The sequence below is a fragment of the Biomphalaria glabrata genome, chromosome 2 (assembly GCF_947242115.1).
Source record: "Biomphalaria glabrata chromosome 2, xgBioGlab47.1, whole genome shotgun sequence".
NCBI lineage: Eukaryota > Metazoa > Mollusca > Gastropoda > Planorbidae > Biomphalaria > Biomphalaria glabrata.
In genome coordinates this window covers 51,110,306-51,121,285 of record NC_074712.1, presented here as the reverse complement: position 1 = coordinate 51,121,285, position 10,980 = coordinate 51,110,306, and the positions used below count along the sequence as shown (strand labels likewise).

Sequence of the window (10,980 nt, the reverse complement as noted above, 5' to 3'; positions counted from 1 at the left end):
TTTGGGGTCAGCGGCGTCGCAGGTTCTGCCAGAGTCTAGCATTGGCGTCGCCAGCTCCTGATTTTTCCTCAGGGTTGATTCCTTATACTTCCTGGATGGTCGGGTAAATCTGCAAGGCAACAGAGGTTTGAATTCAGAGTTTTCCTTCTCTTAGGTGGGTAGCCAGCCATGGCTAACGATATATATATATATTATATATATATATATATATATATATATATATATATATATATTAATATTTTATTTAAAATACATTCACAATTATTAAAAATAATTTGATACAAAAATTGAAATTTTTTAACATTTTAATGTTACTTTTATTTTTCAATTATTAAATAACGAGAAGTTTGTTACAAGTAAAAAAAATTGTTAATAATACGTTATCTCCCTTGCGAGCAACCTTATGAATATTAAATTATCACATAAATGTACATGTATTTCTTTTAAATAATTATAATATAATTATGCACTTTTTGACAAGGTGGAAAATTAGGCACCGGAAAATTAGTCAGTCTTTAATAGCGACCATAATTTTGAACATAATTTTAAAATTTTAACGTATATTTTATCCTTAGGCTATTGGTAAGCTGAAAAAACGGGGGAAAAATGACAATCATGAGAATGTGTGGAAAAAAATGACTCAGGATTAAGAGTCATTATATAATACTAGTCGACCGGAGGCGTAGCATACGCCGCTATTTTGCAGGGCCGGTCTTAGGCCACTGCAACATATGCAACCAAAATGGGCCCCGCACTTTCATAGGACCCGCACTTTCATAGGACCCGCGCTAATTCAAGGTGTATAAATTATTAAATTAAATTAAACCATTTTATAACTTAAAACAGATTTCCCACGCTCTCATGTCGATTTACCAGTAGCTTCTGGAAATCTTCCGAAATTGCAAAATATACGAAAAAGTTCTTAAAATACACGGAAATATATAGACAAAAATTGTCAGTTTGGGGTTTCATTCAATATGGAAAACGCCAATCCTACGCGCGATATATAAAAACGGCATTAGGCCTATGCATTAGCCGTAATTGTAATCTGGTAAAGGAAGCTTCTCGCGCCTCAAATTAATGAAGAATTACTTGAGGTCAACAATTCTCAAAGATAGATTTAAACATTTGGTAATTCTTGCTATTGAGTGTGATCTATGTAGGAAACAGAATTATTATGATATACTGTATGACTTTGCTACACGCAATTAAATTTCACAGAGAGAGAGAGAGAGAGAGAGAGAGAGGTGGAGGCAATATAACGGAACCTTTAAAAAAAAAAGGGAGATACTTTGAAAAAAGACAAAATAAACACGTCAAGTAAAAAGGTTAAAAACTATTTAACGTTATTTTTAAATACAAAGTTTTTTAATAATGGACACTCGATTTATGAAATTACCCCATAGAATGGCATTGAAACGATTTATAACATTTGTTTAGAAACTAGTTCACTATGAGGAAGTCACACTATGAACTTCAGTTCAAGTTTAAATGACTTCTATGGTGAAAGAAATTATAAAAATAAATAATAAGGCCTGTCTTTGAGTCCAAATATTAATGAGGAGTGCAGTAATTCCCGTGGTTACGCAGCACCAGCTGCGACCTCCATATTTTGCCACAGCCAGAGCAGACATAACCTTTGTCCGCCGGCGGTCGATTTAGATTTTCTTTTTCTTCTCAAATGTGCATCTCGCGGCCTTTGTAAGTGACCTCCAGCTGTCTCGTTCCGAAGCCGCCTGCAGCCAGGTGCTCTCTTCTTTGTCAGTTAAAGCAAGTTGGCGCCAAAGCTGGTCTTTTAAGACATTTTCGTGGGGGCACCTTTCAGCTCACCAAAACGAAATCTTACACAGGCTATGACCTTCTTTCGGGATTTGTAACTAGTGTTGTTTTTTTTTTTTTTGGTAAAAAAAATAGGTGCGGTACTCAGTGATGGATTGCCTAACTTTTAATTACTGATAAACGTTAAAATACAAGAAAAATAATATTTTTTTTCCCACATTGAAAAAAAGTACCGTCACAAAAAAAAAAGCACTGTAACCATTCACCTCACCCACCCCTGTCTACCTACATTAAGGAAGAATGTTTGAAATTGTTTTGTCAGTAATAAGCCCATTGCAATAGCATAGCTCATTGAACAAGAAATACTGTACCGGTATGTGCATCTTTATTAATCCTTTGACAAAGGAAATAAGTACACTGGCAAGCAGAAAATATTCAGTCAATAACTTTTTTTTTTTTCAATTTTTGAAAGGCGTTTTACAAAGAATGTTGTATTGTGGTTAGGCTTGTCTATGATTCCGAAGATTAATGAGGAATGTTATATTGTATTGTAGGCATTGCCTAATTGGACACTTCTATTTATTAGCTTTAGATACCATAGAACTCTACCTCTGTATGTGTATGTTCCAATGTGCCAGAGAAATAGGTTTCAGCTGCTCCATCAGTGGGGATGGGTTATTGATCTTGGGAAATGAATATTAAGGTGGCTGATTTCACTTAAAAGATGTGATTTAACAGAGTGGCTTGTTTAGTTCTTCAGAATAAAGCAGATTTCTCAATTCTGTGTAGCTAGAAATGTGTATATATTTTATGTATATAGTACCGGTAATAATAATAATAATGACTAATGAAATACTTCACCCCCCATGGTCTGAAAACAAAACAAAACCCAGATTAAAATGGACAATAATGTTTTATTCTGTCAAGTTTCTTCTTATATTTAGAATAGAGGAATTGAAAAATGAAATCAATACATTGCAAACAACAACCTAGTTTTGACCTAATCTTTTGAACACACATCAGTAGTGGGGGGGAGGGAGCAGCAACAAAGCACAGTGGCATACATACACATTTAGCAAAAGTCATCAAAACAAAACAACACATAAAAAAATGAAATTTAAGGCGGAATTTAAAAAAGAAAAGATCAAGCAGAAACAACAATTAAGGCCCTTGCCTGAAAGATTAAGTGAACTTTTAACAAACTGCACTGTGATCCAAGCAGCTGGACTTCTTGAACTACTAGATCACAGGCAAATCATTGCAAAGAAGAAAAAACACACAGATCCTATTTTTATTGCCAACTAGAATAAATCATGAGCTGAGCAAAATATGGTTAAAACTATACATTTGAATGTATGAAATTATTGCTACTAGAGTCTAGCACTGGGCAGCAGTAACATCAGCTGACCTCCTGCAGCAGTTTGAGCTCACACCACAGCAGTTTCAATGTAGACACTTTTTGAGCACATTTATAGATTGGTGAACATAACTCCTCAGAGGATTGACTACTCTATTCTAGAATGTAAATTATCTCTCCTCACAGGATCGACTGCTCCATTCTAGAATAAACTATTTCAAGTTTGAGCTACCCAGTATTTAATCAAAAACCTTTACCAATGAAGTTTTGTATTCAAAACTATTTGCTGGATAATTACACGCTGACGGAACACCACAGTTGTTAGTATTAATGTAATAATTATGAGCAACTGAGTGTGCCTCTGTAATGATGCACACAGTAATGATGCACACAAACTCCCTAGACTGCATAAAAATCAATGAAAACAAAAACATCGAACAATGCCTACTGGTATTTATACAAGTTTGTACAAAAACATAACTTAGGCCCACTTTTAAAGGACAAGAAAATATGCGAGTGCCTATTGAGCAGTAAAATGTCAATGACCATGACAAAAAGTAGGAGCCATACACTAAAAATACATGTAATGTAGGGGGAGCAAGTTACAGCAGACAACTCACTTGGATGTAGTCAAAGTCTTACAAAAGCACAAACTAGAATACACTTTTAAAGGGAAGTAGATTCAATGACAATGGTAGAAAAATATACAAAAATAGCAAAGTATATTGAATAAAAAAATGGCCATTAATCTGCCTGCATCGTAATGTTCTAAGGTACTCAATTCATAATGGCAACAGAAAAATGTTTCTAAAAAAAAATTGTTTATTAAAAAATTAAGTAGCACTACATATATATATATAAAACAAAAATGTTTCTCCACGTTACATTAACCTCTAGTGCTTACATTGAACAACAACTGTCTTTTAGATGTGGAGTTTTTATGTTCTAAAGATTAAGAATATTTCAAATAAAAAACAAACCGTACCATATGTTTTACTTACTGCTGAAATATCTTTCATATAAAAAAAGACAACTTGTTAAAATGAAAATAAAAAAGAACATAGGGATACATATTAAAAAAAAAAAAAAAAAAGGAATGTCCATTTGCACAACCAGCCTCTAGTTCTCAATGATGTGTATAGAATTAAAAATGGACAAGTAAAGTCATTTACAAATAAAAATGAGAGGGAAATAAAACCAAACAATTGTCCTTGACCTTGAAAAAAAAAAAGAAAGACAAGGAACATTCATACAAAAAAAAGTATTAAAACAAATTCAGGAACCAAGTATTTCCAGTTTCCAGTAACAGATAAAAACAATATGTTGGACATGGGTCAAAAACCTACCTCAGATGTCCAAGCTAAATAAAAACCATGAACCTTAACCTCCACCTCACCTTAAAATTTAAGTCTTTACCAGTGTACACATGAGTTAAAAAAATATATATGCACCTAGTTCACAAACAAACAAAAATGTACAGGTTTGTTTCACAATGATTTGAAGATGAAATATCTATACATAGTTCAGATACATCTGATTGTTCACAAAACAGAAGAGAAACTTGGACAATTATAGGGCTCCCCATTTAGAATCTCCATTCAGCTAATTACACAGTAAAAGAAAGATCAGCTCTGATGCAGTTGTTTTTTTTGCATTTTAACCTTAGTGGAAAAACACAAGTTTAAAATGTTTTATTTGGCCAGTTCCCCTTCTCCATTAGTGGTGATTACAGAGCTGCTGGAGGTGGTGGTCACAGACTCGACTAGTTTTTGTTTCAGGAGAGATGGGTCTTCAATCACTGCCGTGGTCATCTTGAGCTCACTAAGTTGTTTCAGTACTTCCTCACCTGTATGGGTCACTTTCTCTGTGGTTTTAGTGACAAATTCACTAGTTCTTGTAGTCACTTCATGCTGTTTGTTGGAAGAAACAAATACCATGTGTTGTTGAAATCAGTTGGAAGTAATGTCATCACTCAATTCAGTTCACAAGAAGACACTAACTGGTTTCAAAGTGGAAATAACTAAGTAAACAAAGTATACATTCAGGGTGCTTTCCCTTAGTTCTTAAACTTGAACAAATAACTCCCTCCTAACTTTAAACAACTAATAGTGAGGGAAGAACAATGCAGAAAACAGCCCAGCCCCTCCATTTTTGTGGCATAAAGCAGGAACAAGAAAAATATGCAAATCAAATACAAAAATGGCAGACAAACGTTAGGTTTAAATAAATGGCCTTAGAAATGTTAAAAACTAGTTGATTTCGTTTTCCACTTTGAAACCTAAGCTAAATCTATGAATGAAATACGGATAACCCTTCTACTGGATGAAAAACAAACAAAAGCAGACAAACAAGCAAGAAAGAGGGCTTGTGTTTCCTGACATCATCTTCCCTCACCTGTGTTTCCTTCAGGATATCTGTCACACCTTCATCTACCTCTTTATAACCATTGGTTACTGTATAATGAACAAAGGAGTTGAGTTTACTAAGAAAACAAACTAGCTTTTTTTTAATGATATAAATGTATGATTATTTTGCTTAACATTGCTAAGTATTTCTTTTTTTTTTTTCAAAGAACATGAAAATTGAATTAATCATGATAATCTTAAAACCTAGTGTGCATATATATTTAGATATTTGTATACTAAGAAAAAAAAAAGGTTAAAAATAACTAAAATTTGTGTCAGTTGACAATGAAAGAATAGGCTGTCTTTTTGGACAAATAAAAATATGCTTTTAGTTGCAATATGAGGGAAACTGGTAGACTACCTGTTGTGACAGCCCTGTGTGCCTCCTGGGTTGCAGATGCTGAACTTTCTGATACTGTGGATGTAGTGGTCTGTGTAATGGTTCTAACTGAAGTCACAATGGTCCCTTCATTTTCTGCACTAATTTAACAAAAACAAATACACTTCAATCAAAGAATGCATGCATGTGTAGCCTGGACAAAGGATTTAACATATCCAGTAATATAGATGCTTAGAATTTTTGTCTAGAATTAATAAGCAACCCAAGCAAGGAAAAAGTAAACCTGAATAACTATAATAGTTGATATGGTGATAAATAGATGAAGTCAGTAACTTCTGTAAAGTTATATTACATAATACAATAAAATTAGTTTATATAAAATATAACACTCTCAATGTTAAAGTCAAAGATATAACTTGTGTATAAGCTGGCAAACTGGATACCAGTAATTTAAAAAATACATTGTTATCCACAGCATCCCCATGTTTATACAATTGTTAATTGGAACAAATTTGAAAACAAAAAAAATAAATTATTTAAACCAACTCAAAAACTGTTGGCTACACCGGTAGCGCTATGAACCGAGAAGCAGACTCACATGACATCCCTGACACTGTCAATGGTTATATCTGCTGACATTGCTGACATGTTCATGTGGGAATCATCTGCACTGACTGCAGTGCCATCAGCATCACTGTTAATTACAAGTTGTTGTAATATGTAAGTATAACTAGGTTAATGAGTGAATACAACATGTTAGTACCATAAATATATATTACACAGGTGCAAAAAGTTAGCTAAGTAATATGCCAGCTAACTATACAAAATGAAAAGTGGATTAGCATGCTGTTATGTTAGTGTCTTATAGAAACAAAACAAAAAATTGAACAATGTTTTTATTTTATCATGCTTTTTTTTGTTTATTTATTTGATTGAACCCACACTTACATATCTAAGTCCACTCTCACCATACTTGCCAATAGGCAACAAGTAGACTAAAATAAATAATAGGAAGAATACTAACAAACTGCACTTGAAACACACATTACTAATGTACATTTTTTTTTCAATAGGAAAGATAAAAGACGTTTTATAACCATCAAATGCAATGCATCATGCAGCGCAAAATATTTTATAGCTTGACACAATAATTTCATCATACTTTAGCAAAGTCACAATATATATAACACATAACTTTAGTGTGACAGCAAAATTACAATATGAAACATTACTATTTTCAAAAAAATAAACTACTTGAATCATCCCTGAGTGCCACACTGTAGTTTTAGTAAGGTTTTTAGGTTCATTTTTTATTTCTGCCTAGTGCACTAGAGAGAAGGGGAGAGCAATAGTTCTAGGTTATCTTAGTATGACATTGACTACTTAAAGACTTTATCTAAGCTTTCTATTTTAAAATTATAGTCAAAAAATAAATCTTCGCAAGTTACAGAATGTTTGCATTTATGTTCATATTTGTGAGAATTGATTAAAACTTGCTATAAAAATACTTTGGTTCAATAAGACAAAAATCAATTTGCTTTTAAAAGATAAAACAAAAAATTTGACTAAGAAACACACCCTTGCGCTGTCTGTGATTGCTCCTCTGAGGCTGGTGTAATTTCAACTGTTGGGCGATCAGATGTTGCAGTAGCTGCATCCTCTCTCACTTCAGGTGGAGGCCGGAGACCTTCTGCTAGTTCAAGTTCACATTTTGGAATGCCAGTAGTGGTAGTGGTTGACAAAGTCACCCGGCAGAACTCAGATGGTGATTGCAAGTAAAAGCCTTGTCCGTCTTTGGTGAACACAAAAGATGAAATGCCACTACAAACAAATAAAAAAAAAATCAACGTAACTAAACAAATAACTATATAATTTGGGACCTAAATTAACTTTAAAACAAATTCTGAATAAATTATAAATAGCAACCTAAAATAACTCTCTCAAAAAAAAAAAAAAAAGCATACTTGATATCTTCTTTACGAAGTGACTGTGATGTAAGCTGCCTGCGTAGTGTGGAAACAGAATAAACTCGAAGGTCACCAGTATTTGTAAGACAAGCAATATCAAATTCACTGTAGGTATCTGCTAGGGGCAAAGCATGACACAATTAAATCTTGGAAATACATACAAAGTCATCAATATGGTAACAAGGTCGAACATAAATTGTGTTATTTAACAAAGTTAGGAAATAAGTCAATGATGGAAACAAACGTAAAAAATTTTCTGCACCCCTGTTTGTAAATCAGCGTGGTGCGGTAAAACAAAAGAAGGTGGTGCTGAATACTTAATAAAAAGTATTTTCCTGACATAGTGTTACAAATAACACTGCATGGGCTTACAGCACACACAAGTTGGAAGGCACAATTGTTATTGCATGTAGATGGGGAAAACTTTAAGGACTATTTTATGTTGCACTTGGCAATGTCAACATGGATAGATTTATGATTCAACTCAAACAACTAAAAAGAGGTGTGTTATGACTTTTGGATCTCTGTTGAGTTCTTAGCAAGATCAGCATGATAAGCAATGCAGAGAATTTTTAAAGACAAAAAAAAAAAAAAAAAAACAAGTCTTAATCTGCATTTTTTTTTTTTTCAAAATAAGAAAATAAATACAATTCTTTGTCCATTCAAAAAGAAAAGAAAATTAAAACATTTTTGTTACAAACATTTAACAATTAGAAAAAATGAGTGAGGATATTTTCTGAAAATTCCCATCACTGAAAAAAAAAACAAGCAAAACAAAACCTTTGCTATTAACATTTTAAATGAAACTAAATTGTTTGATCACTTTCAACTAGTAAAGCTGATCGAACTACTAGTCAACACTATCTACCTTCTCTCCTAAAGTTGACAAAATTAATCTTTCTCAGTCTGGCTCCATCAATAGCTGTAATTTTGTTCTTCCATCTGGGCTTCAAATTAGGCAGAGAGAATGTCTACAAATAGAAAGAACAAACAAAATTGACATTTAGGACACTAACCATGATAATCTCATGCTAGCACAATTCTTGAGTTAAACCTCTACACACCTTAAGCTGCTCTTCTGAGCATATGATAATGGAATGCTGACTCTCCATGTCTGGAGCTTTAGCCCTCTCGTTGATCACTTCAAATGCATCAGGCAAAACATTGTTTTTCCCATCTATAACTGCCATACACAGCACAGGAGCACGATGTTTCAATTTAATTTCTTTAGCCAGCAGGCAAGACACATAGTCAGAAGTACGCTTATCTGAAGCTGGTACTGTCAGGTTGTAAACAAATATATGGCCACCATTTGTTCCTACCCAAAGTGATGGACTGTGGGTCACACCTGCAACAACAAAATAATGATAATAATTCAAAGGGCAATACATGCAACAACAAAATAATTATTCAATTACATGTGAAAAAAAAAAATTTTTTTCTAGTAATACAGACTAACTTAACCGAAGTAAATTTCAACAATAAAATAGCTTGTTAAGATAAATATTAAGAACAAAAACAATTTAATATTTTTTTGTACTCTTACCATTTACAATAAATGTATCTGCAAAGTACAGTGATCGAACCATGGAGGCCATAGAATCATCACCACTTCTTGCCTCAACTTGTCTCTCTTCTGGTTTACAATCCCCTGCCCCTGTTGTAGAGCTTGTAGCTGCTGGTGCTGCTGAATGTGCTGCCGTTGTAGTTTCCTCTATATGTTGTGTAGTACTGCATTAAAAAGTGTTTAGAAGAATGTTTTCAGAGTGATTTGGCGATGGGGGACATTTAAATAACTTTATTCTATAATACATCATAGATAAAACACTAATCAAACACAAAATCAATAACAATATCCTTACGTTTGACTATCGTCTTTTTTTGGTTTGTCTTCTTTTACTTTTTTCTCAGATCGCCGCCTACGAAGTCTGCGGAATGATTCACGGAGGGATTTCTTTAAGGATTTCCTACGAGACATTGCTGTATCTGATGTTCCATGAAGGTCTATAATTCACAAAATATATATTAATTTTAAAATATATAATCTTAAAATTTACATTAATTAATATACTATTCATACATTCACACCAACAAAATTATTTTTTTTAGATTACCATTAGGATTTAGTGTGCATCTTGTTGCAACCTCTTTCTTTTGTGCATAATCCAAGAGTGCAAAACCTTGGCCTGTCCCTGCTGCTACACTAGAAGACAAAAATGAATATAATTTTTAAACTAAAACTCAAAATACTTTTAACAGCATGATGTATCAAACAAAATTCTATTTTACACTGTTTCAGCTTTAAAGACTTATTAAATGAACATGCCTGTAGTTCATTTATGGCACAAAAAGAAAACCACATAATCTATGTGTTTGTTTAAACAGAACTCACAGCTGCCACTCAGAATGCAGAGCTAAAGCTGTACAAGCTGCAGGTGGGTCCAGTTGCATAATACATGTCGGCTGGAATCCTGCTGCATATTTCAGGTCATCGATCTTGCAGCTTAGAGCTTCATGACCCTTCCAGACAAAGCCTTCATGATCACTCATGATATTGACTTTCACTTCCTAAACAGAGAACACAATGTTGTAGAGAAGATCAAAATCACTAAAGACATAAAAAGTGTTTTTCTTTTATTCTCAATAGCTGACAATGTCTAATATGAATTGAATGCATACATTACAGCAAAAACAACTATCATCTTATATTATACAGATGTTACTTCAAAAAAAGATTATTATGTCCTAAGCATCATGCATCTAGTCATAACTATTGTTATATGCATACCCCCAAGATCTAGAATAATGAATAATAGACCCAATGAAGAACAGGCAGGAGATAAAATTTAGGCAGCAATTTAGAAAGAAAACAGTGCAAGTCTACTTTTATAGAAATTAAAACTAGCCCTAACTAATTTCATCATCAAATATAGATCTAAACCAAATCATGAAATTTCTATTTTACTGCCTTTACTTCATAAAAGTTTCAATACTTTTCAAGGCAATGGTCTAGATTTACTTGCAGTGAGTGACTAGTCTAGATCTAACCATCATATTGTCATATTGCCTTAGAGTAATGAGTCTTTTTGCCTAATCTATATTCCTATTGAAATTGCATCCTTTACTTGGAAA

General features: G+C 33.3%; 1 protein-coding gene across 9 annotated transcripts in view; it reads right to left on the bottom strand.

Moving 5' to 3' along the window:
• Nucleotides 1-2,673: 2,673 nt before the first annotated feature.
• Nucleotides 2,674-10,980, bottom strand: part of LOC106054751 (lethal(2) giant larvae protein homolog 1) — a 67,097-nt gene continuing 58,790 nt past the window's right edge. For 5 of the 9 annotated variants that reach the window (XM_056021149.1, XM_056021147.1, XM_056021146.1 and 2 more), the window contains 12 exons: nucleotides 10,241-10,416; nucleotides 9,963-10,051; nucleotides 9,711-9,852; nucleotides 9,395-9,579; nucleotides 8,913-9,196; nucleotides 8,717-8,819; nucleotides 7,846-7,966; nucleotides 7,460-7,702; nucleotides 6,480-6,575; nucleotides 5,903-6,021; nucleotides 5,531-5,589; nucleotides 2,674-5,046 (listed from right to left, as the gene is read on the bottom strand). In XM_056021149.1, the coding sequence (XP_055877124.1) occupies nucleotides 4,828-5,046; nucleotides 5,531-5,589; nucleotides 5,903-6,021; nucleotides 6,480-6,575; nucleotides 7,460-7,702; nucleotides 7,846-7,966; nucleotides 8,717-8,819; nucleotides 8,913-9,196; nucleotides 9,395-9,579; nucleotides 9,711-9,852; nucleotides 9,963-10,051; nucleotides 10,241-10,416 (1,836 nt within the window). In that variant the 3' untranslated portion in view covers nucleotides 2,674-4,827. The remainder of the gene's footprint in view (nucleotides 5,047-5,530; nucleotides 5,590-5,902; nucleotides 6,022-6,479; nucleotides 6,576-7,459; nucleotides 7,703-7,845; nucleotides 7,967-8,716; nucleotides 8,820-8,912; nucleotides 9,197-9,394; nucleotides 9,580-9,710; nucleotides 9,853-9,962; nucleotides 10,052-10,240; nucleotides 10,417-10,980) is intronic. The other 4 variants (XM_056021151.1, XM_056021152.1, XM_056021153.1 and 1 more) reach the window with 4 other exon arrangements.